Source organism: Chelonia mydas, chromosome 10 (assembly GCF_015237465.2).
Source record: "Chelonia mydas isolate rCheMyd1 chromosome 10, rCheMyd1.pri.v2, whole genome shotgun sequence".
NCBI classification, from domain to species: domain Eukaryota; kingdom Metazoa; phylum Chordata; order Testudines; family Cheloniidae; genus Chelonia; species Chelonia mydas.
The window spans coordinates 16,951,144-16,970,145 of record NC_051250.2 but is presented as its reverse complement, the minus strand read 5'-3'; the positions used below and the strand labels follow the sequence as shown (position 1 = coordinate 16,970,145).

The window sequence follows — 19,002 nt, the reverse complement described above, 5'->3', positions numbered from 1 at the left end:
CCACGTGGAGCCTGCACCCCTGAGCCACTCCCCGGCGCCCCAATCCCCTACCCCAGCCCTGATCCCCCTCCTGCCCGCCGAACCCCTCGGTCCCAGCCCAGAGCACCCTCCTGCACCCCAAACCCCTCATCCCCACCCCAGAGCCTGCACCCTGAGCCGGAGCCCTCATGCCTCCCCACTCCCACCCCAGCCCGGAGCCCCCTCCCACACCCTGAACTCCTCATTTATGGCCGCACCCTGGAGCCTGCACCCCGAGCCAGAGCTCTCACCCCCTCCCACACCCCAACCCCAATTTTGTGAACATTCATCGCCCGCCATACCCAGATGTGGCCCTCTGGCCAAAAAGTTTGCTCACCCCTGCCCTATGTGTAGGAGCAGAAGGGGAGACACGCTGCTGCTTCTGGAAGCCACGCGGCGCGACCCTCGACCCTGCTCCCTGGCTGGAGCGCCGGAGCAGGGCAAGCCCCAGATCCTGCTCCCAAGCGAGAGCTTGAGGGCCGGATTAAAACGGCTGGCGGGCCACATGCGGCCCGTGGGCTGTAGTTTGCCCACCCCTGTCCTAGATGAAGAGAAAGAATAACCTTCAAAGAAGAAGAGTAACTGATTATATATCACAGACATCCTGTTAGTTAGAAAGCCATGTCTTTGAAATCTAAATGTCCCATATGAGCAAGGAGAATTGTTTATCCACAATACTTGTGTTATCAAAAAGTTTCTTTGGGGCAAATCATTCCCCTGCCTTATAGGTATTCTCCAGAGGAACTTGTGCAGTTCCAAGGTATAGGGTGAGGAATGGGGGATTTGGAGAGCCCACAAAGGGGTACTTAGCCCCCATGCACCGTGGTTTCCCGTTTTGCACGGTCTCATTGTGCACTGATGCTGCAAAGTGGCTTTATAGGTGGGGCTGTGAATCTGCCCTTTTATGAATTTGTAAATACTCATACTGGCTTGGCATTGACATCATAGAGGATAGACCACCCCTGAGTCTGGAGCAGTGACAAAGGGTTTTCCCGCCACTCCACCACGTGGGGGTGGATACCTTCCTCCAACACCCTGAGGAAGTTCCCCAATGCCAGCCTGGCTGCCTAGGCTTTCCTCTGGGGCCAGGATTAGGGTCTATGAGAAACATAATGATGTTAAGCACAGTCCTTCCTTCTCCTACTTTTGCCATGTACTCCAGTGAGACAAGGAATGGACCCTTGGCCTAGATCTTGTAACTGATTTGTAGTACTTTGGTCCATCAATATTTGTTTTTTTCTGGCAGCTCTCAATATAAAGTTTGTGTAAATAATTTCATTGCAGGTCAAAAGCCCTTCAAAGAATATTCTACTGAGATGTTTATATAATCTAAACCAAGAACTCTGACAAGGTTTTTGTGCCATGAAGTTTTTACTTAAACTCCAGATTTTTAACTCTATTTGGACCCCAAAGTCACCTTGTAGATTCTTCAGCAAACATTGCCGAGGATTTGCCCCTCAAAATATCTCTGGCAATGAATCACCGAGCCTCTATAAAGAGTTGCCAGAGCACTTTAATTTTGCAAGTGACGTTTTGGACAAATGGAGTCAAATGGAAAAGGTAACATGTTTTGTCTCCTTAGTTCCAACATTTTCTTTCATTTCTGTCTGGTGTTATATCATCTTATAGATACCGGTTCCAAAACATATGATCTCTGTGATGATCCTTTCATAGTAGATGTTAACTATTTTGCTGCTATAAGATACTTTCAAGGGTGTCAGGTAAATAACTGAGCTGTTTGGGAAAACTTTTGTCCCAAGTTTTCCATCTGAAAAATGTTGTTTTGATTAAACCAAAAATTTTCACAAAATCATATCAATTTTGATAAAATTCCCATTAAAATTAAAATAAAAAAGTTTCATTTTGGAAAATTTCATTTTGAAAAAAAATTGAAATTTAATTTCTAAATTTAATTTTGATTTTATGCAGTCTAGTTGTAGCTGTGTCAGTCCCACGACATTAGAGAAACAAAGTGGGTGAGATAAGATCTTTTATTGGACCAGCTTCTGTTTGTGATAGAGAAAGCTTGTCTCTCTCAAAAAGAGAAGTTGGTCCAATAAAAGATCTTATCTCACCCACTGTGTCTCTCTTTTTTGATTTTGTCATTTTATATGACATCTATTAATTTTACATTAATACACAGTATCTTATATTATGCACTACTACTGCTCACATGCTGTCATTCAGAATGAAAACAAATTACAAAATGTTGAAATGTGCTATGAAATGGAAATTCCAAATTTCAACCAGCTCTAGTGAATAGTCAAAATACCATTAAGAATATTTGCTGCTTCACATGCAACATGTGATCATATTTAGGATCAGGGCATAAGTAGAAAAGATTAAGAAGGGAAATATTATTAGTCCCATTTTATTGATAGAGAACTAAAACACAGAGAGATTAAATGACTTGCCCAAGGTCACAACAGAAGTTTGTTGCAGAGCTGGGAAATAAACCTACATTATCTTCTTCATCCCAATCCTCTGATTTAAACACAAGCCCAGCCTTCTGCTCCTGGGCCCTGCTTCAGGAAAGCATCTCTATTCAGGAAAGCACTTACATCCCATTTAAGTCAAATGGCTGAAAATTAAGCATGTATTTAAGAGCTTTCCTGGATTCGTGCTTTACCCCCAGATTCTGCAAACATTGACACACATGCTTAACTTTTCACATGGGAGGTAGTGAAATCAGTGGGACCATCATGTTCTTAAAGTTATGCACATGCCTAAGTGCTTTTCAGGATCACAGTCAATAACTGAAATCAATTAAAGCATTCAGAAAATATCTGAATTCAGTATTTTTATCAGGGGATAATATTTAAGAGCAGTAATATATTTAGCTATTTTACATAAAAATAGATACACAGAGAACTTAGGTTTAAAAATGTTAAAGGAATAAATAATTGTATGTTTTCAATAAGAGGGGCTAAAGCCATCAGAATTTATGTTAGAAACTTTTTTTGTGCTCTCACTAAGCCTAATCCTGCAGTCATTGACAGTCTTATCTTCCCAGGGAGTCCGTGATTGTGCCTGCTGTACATTTTCACCTATGTATGTTACTTGTAATGGTCTGTTTAAAGAATGGTTATATTCCTCATTAACTTCTCAGTGTATGACATACAATTTTATATGATGATCATTTCTTGTTTACCAGTAAGAGAACTATGGGCTCATCCCACTGCTATGCTGAGTACAGTAGTTCTAAGTACTACTGTAATAGAAATAACAATCATCTTCATCATGTGTTCTGGGCCATGTTTAAAGGAAGCAGAATAAGGACCTTGTACACTTGGAGTTATACTAATAATGGAAAGAGCTCAGCAGTTCTTTTCCCGTAACGATGATTGTAATCTATGGCAAAACATGTCCAGAGATAAACCTTCCCAGAGGCTGGCCTAAACCTGTACATTTCATACGGTAACAAGGCATTGTTATGCATAGCTTGGGCAGCTCAGAAGATGAGATGCAAATTCTCCAATGTACTTGATTAACAAGCACATATTAGATTTGGGATATAAGCCCACAAGCCTATAAATACTTACACAGATGCTTACCTTTAACCACAGGGTTAGTCCTGCTGAAGTCAAAGAGACTGCACTTCTGCTTGAAGTTAAACAATTGTGTGTTTGAAGCATTGGGTCTCCTCCTGATAGTTGCATTATTTATACATTTTCCTACTTTCTTGTCTTTGCCAGAATGGAGAGAGAGCTTCCTCCATCCCAGCCCTCTGGTGGGTAGGTAATCAAGGCAATGAGGTAAGGTGGGGTTTTGAGGAGCTGGGATTTCTATCCAGGAAAGCAGCCAATGTACTCTCTGATGCATGTGGTCTGAAAAAGGAAGACAGAGTTATAGTGATGCTACCCCGGATACCAGAATGGTGGTTGATAACAGTGGGCTGCATGAGAACAGGTCAGTACCAAGAATAATAAATGACTGAATTTATTTGTATTTCAGTAGTATTTATAGACCCCAGGTGAATTGCAGGCCCCATTAAACTAGGCACTGTACCAACAGAGCAAGAAACAGTCTCTGTCTTGAGGAGATTAGTCTAAGACCTCAGTACTTTAAAAATTTATGCGCTTAACTTTGCACACTGTGACCTGTCCCATTGAAGCCAAAGGGAATGCTTAGAGTGTGTAAAGTTGAGCATGTGAGTAAGTTTTTGATGGATCAGTGTCTGAGTAGAAAAGATGGACAAAGGAAATATTGCAGTGTTGTAGCCAGGTTGGTCCCAGGATATTAGAGAGAGAAGGTGGGTGAATGTGACAGGGTACAATCTGGACTGTTGAACCACTGTGTCCCCTAAATTCTCTAGCCTGGGGTTTTTTTTACACTGCTTTGCTGTGAGAACATCCACTTCTGGCCTGTTCATACAGCCTTCAGCATGCAAAATCACTCCCAGCTAAGTTACATGAATGCTCTGGCCAGCCACTCATGAATTAAATACAGAAAACATCCACAAATTCCCAGTCTTCTCCCCCAGAAATGTGTGTCTTGTACTTCTCAGTACCAAACTGAACAATGCAAGCTCATATAAAGTCTGTCATTTCATCAATGGAAAATAATATGCACCATCTTTTTTATCCCAAATGGAGTTTCCCACACACTTTAATCCAAGCACACAGTTAAGATAAAACAAGAAGATAAAATCTATCTTTCTGTAGTTAATGAACTTAAGTGATTAGAAGTGATGATGCATAAAAGTCAGGATTGGTTACAAAAGAAATAAAGGAGTAAAACACAAGCTAATACCTCACTTAACAAGCTAAGTGAACTTAAAAGCAAAAAGGTTTTGTCTCACCATATGTTTACAGCAGTCTTTACTGGCTGATAAGCCCCCTTCCACCCCTCCCCCAGTTCAATAATGCTTTCTTTGTCTTTTGAGCATTGTAGCTGCTGTGAGTAGAGATGGGGTAGAGAGGTGATTTGTATTGTGGGTGTCCTCCATTCTTATACCTTTCTCCCCTCTTTGAGGATTATCTCCAGCGGGGGTTCAGGCAACAGCCAGTCTGTTTACATGGAAACTTCAGCCGTTTTGATTGCCAATATGTAAAGTTCTCACTCACACCCTTGTTCCTGCCAAAGAATAATCACTTAACTCAGGCTTGGTCTACACTAAGGGGGGATCGATCTAAGTTATTCAACTTCAGCTACGTAAATAACATAGCTGAAGTCGACTTACTTAGATCTACTTCACTGCGGTGAGTCAACAGCTGACGCTCCGCCATCGACTCTGTCTACACCTCTCGCTCCGGTGAAATACCGGAGTCGATAGGAGAGTGCTTGGCGGTCGATTTATTGTGTCTAGACTAGACATGATAAATTGATCCCCCACTAGATCGATTTCTGCCCGCTGATCCGGCGGGTAGTATAGACAAGCCCTGACTTTCTTGATACCTGGCTGAGGTGCAGGTCTGTCTTTGTCTCTGAAAAACTGGTTTCAGCCTGCTTTTCTGACTCTGGAGCATGTTACAGCAATGCTATACGGTATAGTCTTATAACTTTATATACAATGTTGATATACATATTTTACCAGGACAATAATGTTCAGCAGATTATGACATTTCAAATTATACCTCACAAGGCATACTTTGTACAAAATTTATCACAGTCTTGTAAAAGTGATGAACATAATAGTATAGACCATCACAGTGAAGTAATATATTTTATTGAACCATCTTCTGCTGGTGAGAGAGACAAGCTTTCAAGTTTACCTGTAGCTGAAGAAGAGCTCTCTGTAAGCTCAAAAGCTTGTCCCTTTTTCCAACAGAAGTTGGTCCAATACAAGATACTGTCTCACCCACCTTGTCACTCTACAGGAAGTGTTGTTATTTCCATTTTACAGATAGGGATCTAAGGCACAAAGAGATTAAGTTACTTGTCCAGGGTCACACTAGGAGTTTCTGGAAGAGCTGGGAATTGAACCTAGATCATCTCCTTGACTTTTCTTTTTGAAATGACTCTTTGTTTAGAAATTTCCTTCAATTTTTTTAAATTAAAAACAAAAAATGCTTCAAATCAAAACAAGAGTTTTGTTTTGAATTGATTTAAATGTTTCATTTGACGTGAAGTAATTTTTTCTCATCTTTATGATTTACTGAAACCTTTGAAAATTTTTGGTTTTAGTTTGATCCTAAATAATTTTTTTTCAGTTTTTCAAATTCCCAGCAAACTGAAAAATCCATTACTCACACAGCTCTGCTTCAGAGCTTTCCTGAATCTCTGCCTTAGCCCCTGACTAATCCTGCAAACATTTACACACTTTCTTAGTCAGTCTCAGTGAAATCAATGGGACTACTCGTGTGCTTAAAATTAAGCACGGTTTAAGTGCTTTCAGGATCAGGGTCAATAACGGACATCAGTTAAAGCATTCAAACAATTTCCAAACTCAGTATTTTTATCAGGAAATAATATTTCAGAGAAGTAGTATATTTAGCCATTTTGCATAAAATATGTTTTGACATTTAAATATTGTATTGGTTGTATATTTTTTAAAGAAATTCATGACAAAATATTAATATAAAAGAGCCCATTTTACAAAGAAGAAAGCTGAGGCACATAGTTTAAGTGACGTGTGAGCCTTGTGAGCCATAGGAGGGGGCATCCCCCAGACAGTGTGGCCTTAGTATTGGCAGCAAAATAATGTTATCTCCCAGAAGATTCTTCTGCAAATATACAAAAGGAAGAACTTAGGGTGAAGTATTGGGTTGGGGTTTCTGATTCACAATGATGCTCTACTTCAGTCTGATGTAGCCTAACTATACTCCTGGTCACAGGCAACCACTGTGTCTGAAGTCTGAAGAGGCAGTTGCATGGGAATTAATTCTCAAAGGCAAAGGTAGATAACAGCATCACAAGGCATAGCACAGAAAGATAAGTACAAGGGGCCAGATGTCCAGCTAATGTAAATTGGCACAGTTCTTTTGAATCCAATGAACTTACACTGACTAGAATCTGGCCCAAGTAGCTTAAAATGTTCAGCTACCTTTAAACTTCCATTTGTTGCACCTCTAGGAATTATCTATATTCCAGCAACAACCCAGCTGACAGCTAATGACATTCTCTATAGACTCCAGGCTTCTAAGGCTAAATGCATCATTACCAATGATATACTGGCACCTGCAGTGGACTCAGTTGTGTCCAAGTGCCAGTTTCTAAAAACCAGGCTAATGGTATCTGAAGGCAGCAGGGATGGATGGCTGGACTTCAAGGAACTACTCAAGTGAGTATGTCTTGCCTCAGTGAGCTAATCATCCAAATGGAAATTCAGGTGTTTCCAGTTTTGTATTGTAGCCCTCCTTGTTTAAAAAGCAGTTTCAGAACTCAGATAACTCATACATTCTATGTGGTTTTTGGGAGCCAGCTCTTCCCTCATTTACCTAACAAGTCTGCATTCCAACACTAAATTAAATACAAGTATAAAAAACTAACAGGGATGGGAGAGGAGATCTGCAAATACATATGGCTTTAAATATATAGAGGGTGAGGGAGAAGCATTAATAACAACAGAACAGGGTCATTCTGCTGAAAAAGTGTGCTGAACTCTAGCTTCAGATACACACATAGGGCCACTGAAGTCAACAGAAGTCTTTCCATTGATTTCAGTGAGCACTGGATCAGGCCCTTAGCTCCCATTGAATGCAAAGAGAGTTTTGTGTGTGTCTCCAAAGCCAGAATTTGACCTAATAAATCTTACTGGCCAATGACCATTAAGAATGAGATCATAGGCAGTTTAATTTGGGAAGACAAAAGAAATGCCTGCACTAAAGTTGTAAACTAGATAGCAATTGAAGTTTCCTTTGTTGAATAGCTTATCGACTCTGATGTACTCTTGTCTTTATTTTGAAGAGCTGCACGTGGTGATCATGACACTGTTAAGACAAAGAGTCAAGAAGCAATGACTATCTACTTTACCAGTGGAACCACAGGTTACCCCAAAATGGTGGAGCATTCTCACAGTAGTTTTGGTATTGGAATGACTTCGACTGGAAGGTATGTACTGAAAATACTTCATTGCTCTGATAAACCATGGTCACAAAATGAATATGTAAAAAATACTGAATATATGATTATTTGTCTGAAAATTCATACCAGGAATGGATTATGTGTACATATGATCAAACCACAGAATTTCTGTCCTGTGGGAAATTCTGATATCTTGACATTTGTTTTCCTCCTGAACTGGATGAACAGTCAAAATATCTAAACTTTTTGTGGGACAAAGTTCCAAAATAATTTGATTTGGCAATTTCTCAGTGTTTCATTTTTTCACATTTTCAATTGAAAAAAATGTTTCAACATTCCCAAATCAACATATTTAATCTTGGATTACATTAATCTCTCCATCTGCCTTCAACACCAGAGTGCCACATGGGAATTGTAGTTTCAGGTCTCTCATGTCCCCATTCTTCCCTGGACAGATGGACTACATCTTCCATGATGCACCACAGCCCCTCCCTGTAGTTGAGATGCTACAACATATCATGGGACTCCTAAATAAAAATATTTAATTTTGTTTTCCTGATGAAAAATTCAGCCAAATCAATTCTGCCAAAATCGATCCCTACAGAAAATTTTTATTTTGATGAAACTCCTTTTTCTCATGGGAAATGTTTCATTCAAAAAATTTTGACTAGCCCTAGTTATTCACTATTTAATATGTCTAGTTACTTTTTAAACAGGAGAATAAGAAATATCTGTTCTCCCATCAAGAAGCTGAAACAAAACCATGTGACTTAGGTGAGCAATCACACAAGTGTAAAGAATAATGAATAGATTATATGAACAATAGGCAAACATCTCACAGGGATGTTAGCATTCAACTACTCACAGTTTAATTGTGACTAATGAATCCACTCATAGGCATCAGGATTAATTTATGAACAGAAAAAAGAGCCATGTTCATTCACAACAAATAATTCCATCCGCTCTCCATTTGTACATTCACTTTGTTTTTCTATTCAGTGTTTTTCATTACGATATTTTTTTTTGGCATTTTTACCAGGCTTTGGTTTGATTTGAATCCCTCTGACATACTGTGGGGCCTGTCTGACCCAGGCTGGGTAAAATTTGCCTATGGCAGTCTCTTTTCTACATGGATTCATGGAGCGTGTATCTTTACACACAGCATGCTGCAGTTTGAGGCAACAACTGTCCTGAATGTAAGAATAAAAACATCATGATGTGGTTTCAGCCATAACTGATGTATGCAAAGCAGATGGTGAAAAAAGATAGTATCAGGAGTAACTTTAAAATATCATAAAAATCATGAGACTATGATAATGTTGTCTAGTAGTAAGTGTCATCCCCCGGTAGGCTGCCTCTTTTGAGACTTTGTTTCGCCCAAGTGCACCCCTTTCAAGTGACAGGCCTGTGCCTCCACTTCTCTTTGGGGTGGAACCCCACGATCCAACTAGTCTCCACTTTGTCTCTGGGTTACATCCCCCCTGGTTGTCAATAGTGATACCTAGCAGGCCCAACAGACTTGGCACCTGCAAGAGTTTCTCTTCAGGAGCCTGGGGTGGTAATAGTATGAAGAAGCAGCTTCTTCAATACATAGTATAACGTATCTATCAAAAGGTGCACAGCACTCAGAAAAATTGATTTAAAACAACAGTAGGTACTGTCTTACCTACACTTGGCATTCCCATCAAACTCCTAGTAGACATGACTTATGTTGGTGACCCCCATTCTCTGGGGGACCAAGTGACAGCCTGCTTGCTGCAGACCATAACGCATAGTCTCTCTCTCTCTCTTTACTTGCCTGTCATCTCTCACTGACAGCCCTGGGCAGACTCTCTCAACTCACTCAAACCCACTCCTTTTTCCTCCTTTGATCCTAGGCTTAGCCTTGGGAATAGTAAACCATTCTAGTCTGGGTGGAGCTGGGTATTGGGGTATTCTCTAACTAAAGCTTTTCTGATGTTTTCTTAAGGGCTCTGATCTGTGCCATTTGTTTTGCATTCACTGCTTGGTCCTTCTAACAAGCCCTTTTGATACAACTCAGTAGCAAGTCACCCATCATAAACAAATACACAAAAGCATACACCATATTCACAAAAAGTAATACAGCTGTTTCCCAGTTCTCTACACTGGGAGTCAGGAAACATTGTTCTGGTTTCAGCACTATTACTGAGCTTCTGGGTGACCTCAGGCAAGTCACATCATCTTCCTATTCCACAGTTTCCCCATCTGCAAAGTGATGATAATAAAATCTTACCCTCTTTTGTAAAGCGTATTGAGATCTCTGAGTAGAAAGCGCTATAGAAGTGTTAAGTATTATTATTACTTTCTCTTCACTTGTGCCTATTACTGTGGGGTTGAATTTGTGTCACTGTTGGAGGAAAATGCTAAACTCCAAAACATAAGCAAGTTAACTTTCAAATAAATATAAAAAAGAAAGGAAAAAGAACTCTTAATAGCCATGCCAGACCTAGCCCAACACATCATTCTAGCCCTCTGCCTTTTTAGTATAGTGCATTCACTTTATTATTTATTTGTTCGTATTGTGATGGTGCCTAGGGCCCAAATCATAGACCAGAGCCCAAATGTGTTTGGCACTGTGCAAACAACCAAAAGACAGTGCCTGCCCCCAAGGAACGAACAGTGTAAATAACTTTTCTTTTCTTTCATTCATAGTGTCTATCCAGATTTCCTATAACTTCTTTCTGTGGTACACCAACTGCTTATCGCATGCTGGTGCAGCATGATCTTACCAGGTACATCTAGATTGCTTACTAACCATCCCAACTGAACCGTGTTCTAGCAGAATCACAGCCCTAGATTTTTGCTTTGCCAGGTTGTAGTCTAACAATGTAACCATTTCAGAGGTTGAAATTCTAGGTGAACTCACTCTGTAAGTTCTTTACCAGTTACAGCTACAACAAATGAAGCCCAGAACTGAACCATATCAAAGTCTCTCTAGTAATGCTCCTAACCATTGTTTTAAACACTTATTAAGCTACAAGTTCAAGAGCCTGAAGCACTGCCTAAGTGGGGGTGAGCCACTCAACCCTGAAGTGGTGGAGAGATGGAAAAGCAAAACAGGGATCGATATCTGTGAAGGATATGGCCAAACTGAAACAGTACGTTTGCATTCAATCACACACCTAATAAGCCTAATTCTAACTCAAGCTAATGAGGAAAGCTGTCAAATCCATATGGTACGTTTCTTGCTTTATCCAGGAAAACAGGCCCCACATTTTCAAATATAGGTAACTAACATCAGGCTACTAAATCCATATGTAGGCCCCTGAATAAAAGTAGTCTGATTTTCAAAGGTGCTGAGCACCTGCAGCCCCAGTGGCTTCATTTGGAGTTTTGGGTTCTCAGCATCTCTGAAAATCAGGCTTTGTTTATTCAGGAGCCTAAACATAGATTTAGGTGTCTAAGTTTGAACATTTTGACCTAGAAATTTAATTAGGCAGCATGTATTCCTTCAGCCAAGCATCTCAGCGGCAGATTTTAAAAGGGGCCATTAGCTATGCAATTAACTCATTAAATATGTGCGCAGGGGACCCAAAGGGGCCAACCTGGCTGGAGGGAGGGGGCAGTAAGGAGGGCATACTTGCTACACAGCAACATTCCCTTCTTCCTCCAACTCTGTGCAAACTCAGCTGGGAGGGAACAAGCCAGGTCAGGTCTGGGAGATATCATTTTGTGTGACATCTTTCCCTCTCAACTCTGGGGGGTTTCAGGTATAAATAAATGCTGATCCTGACAGTGTTATGCTTCTTCCCTCACCTCACAGTGAACCCCACTCCACAGGTGGGGATGCAATGAGCCAGAGGCACATAGCCTCTGCACTGATAGTCCTGGCTTTAGGTGTGTATTCAGAGATCCATGAGTTTCTAGGGATGAGCCCCAGTCAGTTCTCTGTGGAGACAACCCTATCTTCCTAATGGAACAACCAGCGGGAAATTCCAAGGACCTAATTCTGACCTCATAGCAGGTTTTTTTGTTGATATCAGTGGAGTCACTTCAGATCTACACAGGTTTAAGCGAGAGAATGCCTAAGCCCCATGTGTCCAAACTTGTAGAATCACCAGCACCCTTGTAGGAAAAATCTGTTCTAGGTAATTTGGACATACAGGAATAAAGTCTCCAACTGTACGTGCTGACAATCATTATAATGTAGCCAATAGTAAATGTCAGCTGCTGGGCCAAATTCTTTTCTCAGGCTGATATTTCTTTGAAGTTAATGTATACTTCTCTCCAGGGGTGAAAGTAACTTAAAAGACTTACCGGTATGCCGGAGTCCTGAGCAGGAGGCGTGGCCTCAACTGGAAGAGGTGTGGCCTCAACCAGAAGAGGCGGGGCCTTTAAATACCTGGGCCATTTAAATCACCGCTGGAGCCCTGCCGCCGCTACTGCTGCTGCTGCAGGGAGCCGGCTGCTCCAGGGAGCCCCTGGCTCTTTAAATCACCAGCCTGGGGAAGCTGGTCCAGTCCGGTCTTGCATGGCGTTCTGGCTCTTGCCGGTACGCCGGACCGGACCGGCTTACTTTCACCTCTGCTTCTCTCACACAGACATACTTCTTTGTAATAAATAGAGTTAAACTGGTGTAAAACAAATGCAAATGAGAGGCGGTTGAGTTCCAAGGGATTTAATCTGGATATTTTCACGAGTATAGTTGAGAGCAGACTTTATCCCACTGAGCCAGATCTTCAGTTGATATAAGTCAGGGTAACTCCATTGACTTCTTTGGAGCAATGTTGATTTACACCAACTGAAGATCAGGCCTATTGCGTTTAAAATCACAATTGAGTCACTTTTCAAATGAACATTTTTACAAAAATGTTACTAGTAAAATAGATAATGCAAAACGTTTTTAGTTACAAATATTCATATCTAAATAAAACATCAAGTACTGTATTTTGTTGCACAAATACAATTTTATTTTACAGGTTTTGATATGTGCAGTTTTCAAAGGGATGAAAATTAAACCTGGTGCTATGGGAAAGGCAGCTCCACCTTATGATGTGCAGGTATTTTGACACTCCTGGTCACTTTCAATCTGAAGTAAGATAATGTTCCCACACAACACAAGATTCTTTCTGAACATTTAATTCAGTACATCTTTCTGTTTAACAGAAAGACATTAAATCATCCAGGAGGGCTTTTCTCTCATTCTAGATAATAGATGAAAATGCTAATATTCTGCCTCCTGGGAAAGAAGGAGATATTGCTATCAGAATCAAACCAACAAGGCCATTTTGTCTTTTCTCTCACTACGTGGTAAGGAAACTTTGTATGAAATTAATCAGATTTGGAGGCCACATCTTAAATATACTGATAACTTTTTAAAGTATCTTGTTGTGGGTGTCTGTATACTTCCAAAGACAATAGTTCATGTGTCTCATAAACAGGACTTCCACTGGTGCAACCAGAGGCAGAAAGTGTACTGGTGGGGGAGGTTGAGACAGAAAGCACCTGCAATATTCCCTCCACTGGGTGACTAAGGATATGTCTCCACAGCAATCATACAGTGTGATTGTAGCCCAAGTATTCATACCTGAGCTAGCTTTAATATAGCTATCTCGGGTCCCAGAGCAGTGAAATCGGGGCAGCATGAGCTTCAGCACAGGTTGTACAAACCTGTCTGAAACTCTCAGTAAGTACTTGAGAGTCTAGCCTGATGCCCATGCTGAAACCAGTGCTGCCACAGCTTCACTCTTCCACCTGAGCTAACTAGATTAAGGCTAGCTTTGGTATGTTGGCTCAAGCTGTAGTCAAATTCACTGACTGCATTCTAGCCGTACCCTAAGAAGCAAGTGACTATGGCCAGGGATGCATTGATCTGCTTCAGCTGATCGGGCTCCTATGGAAAACCTGGCGGATTTTAAATACTCCCTCCTCCCATGAGATATCCTAGGGGAGGTCACACAGTAGGACTGCTGTCTGCCCTTCCTCCGGTGCATATCCTTGGGCGGGAGGGCAGGCTAGCCCTTGAAAGTGTCAGTAAAACTGAGTGTGGCCCAGAGTTCAATGTTTTTAATGGTTCGTTGCAAGGAGGTAGATTTAATGAAGAACACAGTTCTCTCTTTTTTTGTCTCCTCCGCCACCCTAGTCTTCCAACTTGATTTTCTAATCATGCTATTAATGAAGGTGGATTTAAGGGCTAACTTTTCAAAGGAGCAGATGGTGGGAGTGCCCACAAAATATACATGGCCCTTTTGCACCTGCAAAAGCTGGCTAAAAGGGTAGGTAATATGTAAAGATATATGCCAGTTGTGTTTAACTGACTTTCTTGCATGCATGACTTCTGCCTTCTGACTTGCCTCATGTAGCCTGTCCCAGTGAACCAGGCTTGAAATGGAAAGAGACTACAAACAAGAGCCGGGAAAAGCCTGTGGACACCTAGCTGGAACAAAAAGAAGTTTGCAAAATGCTTCTGTTGGCATATGGCAAAGACAAATCACTGCTGGTTCACAGCCAGTTTAGACACATGTTAGGGCTGAGTGCCAGTACTCCTGCAGCTCAAGTGTAATCATTCGCACAGCTCTAATACAAAGTCACTTGACCTCAGAAACACAGAATGTATTCATAGTAGATCAGATCATGCTAGACTTGTATGGGCTACAGCAAGGCTGAAAGAGTTCAAAATAAGAACAGTTATGAAAAGTTTTGAAAGTTTTAAAAAAATCATCTTGTATAAAAATAAGTGAGTTCTCATGAAAATTTTCCTGACTGAGTAACTATGGCCTTCTTCTGTTAAGTAACAATTTGTGGTTGAACACCACTGAGGTCCTGATCTATCTCTCATTGAAGTCCATTGGGATTTTTTCCATTGACTTCAGTGGGAGTTGGATTGGATCCTAAGGGTTCATTACCATTTGTGAGATGTTCCTTTGTTGTTGTCAGGATGATCCAGAGAAAACTGCTGCATCAGAACGTGGGGATTTTTATATCACAGGAGACAGGGGCATTGTAGATGAAGATGGATACTTCTGGTTTGTTGGAAGAGCTGATGACATCATTTTATCTTCTGGGTAAGTTTGTTTTTATGGGGTTTCCATACTAAGTTGCCATACATTGATACAGTTTGTAAATACCAAGCTCTTATTTCCTCTCCTAGGTATCGTATTGGACCATTTGAAGTAGAAAATGCCTTGATAGAGCACCCGGCAGTAACAGAAGCAGCTGTTGTCAGCAGCCCAGATCCCATCAGAGGAGAGGTAATGAGGTTGATATTAGTGGTTATGCAAAAACACCTACTGTATATACTTGTTTAGAAATAAACTATAGCTGTCAAGGAAATTTAGGAATGCTAAAGGCCAGATTTTCAAATGTATTTAACCACTTAAAAATGCAGAGAGATGCCTAGTGGAATTTTCAAAGTGCCTAAACAAGCTAGGTACCTAACTCCCATTGATTTCAAAGGGAGTTAGGTACCTACACAGGTTAGGTGCTTTGAAAATCTGACTCTTGGTAGTAGGGCAAACTGACTACTGTTATTTTATTTGTTTTGCTGTTTAAAAATAAATTGATTAATTCTACTTCCACATACAACCAAGCAATCACAGTGACTTCAGTGGATCCCCTGGGTTCCACAGGTGCAACTGAGAGCAGACCCACTGACTTGAATGGGATATTTTGCAAAACAGGCCCTTAGTTGAAAACTATGCTTGATGTTTATGCATAGGCATATACTTATATACAGATACGGCTCAATCCTCAGGTATGCAGCAGGCTGCTTTGTCTGCAGCACAACTAAAAGCAACCACAGGGCTGCTCTAAGTTCCACTAACTTGAAACAGTGCCCTAGAGCTGTTGTGCTAGCCAGGAAGCATTGAAGAGCAGTGTGCTCCAGCCACATCCCTCCTACCTCCACCTCCAACTCCTGTGCTGTGTGTTAAGAGGAGGTGGTAAAGAGCTGGCATAGCTGACTGTGTGCTATTTGAGGATTCCCACACACTGGGTGAATCCTCAGATGCCTACTTGGAGCAGTTTTAAGGCCCTGAATGGCACAAAGAGCCTTAGTGTATGCCAGCATCTGACCCATAATCTTACTCTCCTCTCTTGAAAGCAATTTTAATGTTGCAAATTGTATTTTTCAGTTTGATCATTGTAAATGTGATTAAAATATTAGATGATGCCTACATCTCACTGTGTCTTGTAGGTGGTGAAAGCCTTTGTTATTCCGTCTCCTGACTTTGCATCACATGATCCAGAAAAATTAACTAAGGAGCTGCAAGAGCATGTCAAAAAAGTTACTGCACCATACAAGTATCCCAGAAAGGCAAGTACCTCCAAGTGCTGAATGTAAGGGTAACTCCTGACAATGCACCCCAAAATTAAAACTGTTCTGATCAAAACTAGAGATCAGATTAGAAATGTAAACAGATTTTACTCCTTAGTAAATAAATATTTTCCTCTGTTTTTCTTCTGTTACCCCCACCACCTTTTAGTCAGGTCTTCAATGTAATTTTGAAACATACAACCAGATCTTTAGCTGACGTAAATCAATGTAGCTCTGTTGAAGACTATGGAATTATGCTATTTACACCAGGTGGGGATCTGGCCTGTTAGGTGTTTTATTTTGGAATAGTAGAGACAAATCTTTCTCAGATTTCAGTGGAACTATTCATGGGAGAAAGATGAGCTGCATTCATCATTTAATCAAATTTTATATATGAAACTAAAATTAATCAGATTTTACAGATTAAATATAATTTCACAATATATAATGAAATTTAAAATACCATTTTCAGGAATTTTCAGTAATGTAATAGAGAAAAGAAGATGCTCCGTGTGGTCATGTGGTAGAAGAACAAAATGGCTGTAATACTGTACATAACGGGCCAGGCCCACCAGCTGAGGATCAGGCTTAGGGATTATGCTGGGTGGGTGGTGGAGAGTCACAAAGGGATTGTATCATATTGATCATTATTGATGTATGCAGAATTTATACACATCAAGCTTAGTATTAAGGTTTTTATAGGTAAGCTTAAGATAAGAACCAGAATCTACCATCAGTGTCTTTAGGCAGGTGTCAGTGGAATTTGGTTCTTATCTCTAGTTTACCTATAAAAACTTTAATACTAAACTTGGTATGTATAAAGTCCACCCACTTTCACCCACTGTTCAGAGGGCTCTTAGTCCAAACACTGGGCCTGATTCACTACTGCATTACTTCAGTTTACACTGGTATCATTACATTGATATCAGCTGCTAGACCTGCATAAAACTGAACAGCAGTGCATCAAACTCATAGTTTATAACTGAAGGGCTTTACATTTCCATTTGGTGTTTGAGTGGGTACTCCAATATTGGGTGGTTTGTCAGTAGCACTTTGTTTAGCTGTTATAGCCATATTGACACCCACTGAAGGCAGGGCAGAGTCTCATTGAAGTCCTATTTCAGAGTAGCAGACGTGTTAGTCTGTATTCGCAAAAAGAAAAGGAGTACTTGTGGCACCTTAGAGAGTAACCAATTTATTTGAGCATAAGCTTTCGTGAGCTACAGCTCACTTCATCGGATACATAAAGTGGAAAATACAGTGAGGATGTTTTTGTTCACACAGACCATGAAAACACAAGCTGTCAGCATAGTCTGTGTGGTATGTAGATTGTAATGGATTTTTTTACCTTCAGTCCTTTTGGTACGATGTCCATCTGTTTGCATTTGGAGAGGAAGATGATGTCTGTCTGTATCTGTACAAGTTTTTTCATGCAGTTGATAGATTTCCACTCCATACGGCTAAATGCAGTGCCTTGCATAATGACAGGTTTCAGAGTAGCAGCTGTGTTAGTCTGTATTCGCAAAAAGAAAAGGAGTACTTGATTGAAGTCCTAGTGGACGGAAAAGTCTGTACTGGCAAATCCCATTGCAGGATCAGGGCCGTAACTGTGAAACATCTCTCTCACATATATTCTATTAGTTTGTGCTCTGAAAAAGAAACCTCACGTCAGTGGATTACAGGTCCAGTCCTGCTCCCATTGAAGTTAATGGCAAAATTCCTCTAGGTTTCAGTGGAGCAGGACTGTTCCTGGAAAAGTTGAGGAATTACTTTGTGAGCAACTGGCTGGTTCCATTTCCCTAGCAAGGAGCTTGTTCTTTTATGAATGCTGGTGGACTTTCTCCATGGTTTATCTTGAAGGAATCCCTAACCTTTATAATAGATGTTTTGTTCCAGAAAGCAAGACCGCACCAAATCACATTTAATTTGCTATTTTTCATTATTATTTGTATTTTTTATAAATTAGGTGGAATTTGTTCAACAGCTACCAAGGACAATCTCTGGGAAAATCCGAAGGAAGGAATTAAGGAATAAAGAGTGGGGGAGAACTTAGCTTTGTGTGGAGTTAAGAACATACATTTTCATTTCTGCTATAATCATTCATTGACCTGTTCTCTGTTGACGTCAGAAGGAGCTAGATAGTATTTGAGATGAGGAATAGACATTGTCACTGTTTGCTGTAACTTGCAACGTTCTGGGATCTTGGGATGGTTATGAAATTCAGTGGACTTGATTCTCAAGAGAAACTTCATTGAAGGCAATACTGTGAGAGGAGAATCAGACCCTAAACTCCTCTTTATCTTTCTGTTTGATTATTTTCCATCTATGCCTTATCATTCAATACTGAATGGCAAGTATGTGTCAAATGTTGTTTTGTGAAAATATTGTGTAATTATTTTTAATGGTCTGATTAGCTTTATAGAATACTGGATAACTTTTTGAGGTGGTAATTATTGCTAAATGGTCTTCTATCAGCCACCATCTTTTTGTGCATGTTAGTTTAAAAAAATAAAAGATTTCCTGAGTTGTGAAATTGTGTTAGGTCACAAAATGTTGCTGTAACAACCAGATTTTCCTCTCCAGTATTCAAGCAATGATCTACGTCAGCATCTTCATTGGGCATTATTAGGAGTCTGGACCTAGTGCTTGCAGCCATTAATACTATCCTACTGAGTTCCACGATAGTAGGCACTATTCTTGTTAGCAGCATCAGGTCTGACTGCTTCCCTGACATGGTACAAATA

At 40.5% G+C, this 19,002-nt stretch overlaps 1 protein-coding gene across 5 annotated transcripts in view; it reads left to right on the top strand.

The window, feature by feature from the left end:
* Positions 1-18,791, top strand: part of LOC102937054 (acyl-CoA synthetase medium chain family member 3) — a 29,226-nt gene extending 10,435 nt beyond the window's left edge. For 4 of the 5 annotated variants that reach the window (XM_043524032.1, XM_043524033.1, XM_027826800.3 and 1 more), the window contains exons 3-15: positions 1,303-1,578; positions 3,714-3,927; positions 7,033-7,240; positions 7,867-8,010; positions 9,023-9,179; positions 10,657-10,736; positions 10,979-11,102; positions 12,924-13,004; positions 13,153-13,254; positions 14,881-15,008; positions 15,095-15,194; positions 16,139-16,258; positions 18,225-18,791. In XM_043524032.1, coding sequence (XP_043379967.1) covers positions 1,381-1,578; positions 3,714-3,927; positions 7,033-7,240; positions 7,867-8,010; positions 9,023-9,179; positions 10,657-10,736; positions 10,979-11,102; positions 12,924-13,004; positions 13,153-13,254; positions 14,881-15,008; positions 15,095-15,194; positions 16,139-16,258; positions 18,225-18,311 — 1,743 coding nt within the window. In that variant the 5' untranslated portion in view covers positions 1,303-1,380 and the 3' untranslated portion in view covers positions 18,312-18,791. The remainder of the gene's footprint in view (positions 1-1,302; positions 1,579-3,713; positions 3,928-7,032; positions 7,241-7,866; positions 8,011-9,022; positions 9,180-10,656; positions 10,737-10,978; positions 11,103-12,923; positions 13,005-13,152; positions 13,255-14,880; positions 15,009-15,094; positions 15,195-16,138; positions 16,259-18,224) is intronic. The other variant, XM_037911225.2, reaches the window with a different exon arrangement.
* Positions 18,792-19,002: the final 211 nt, after the last annotated feature.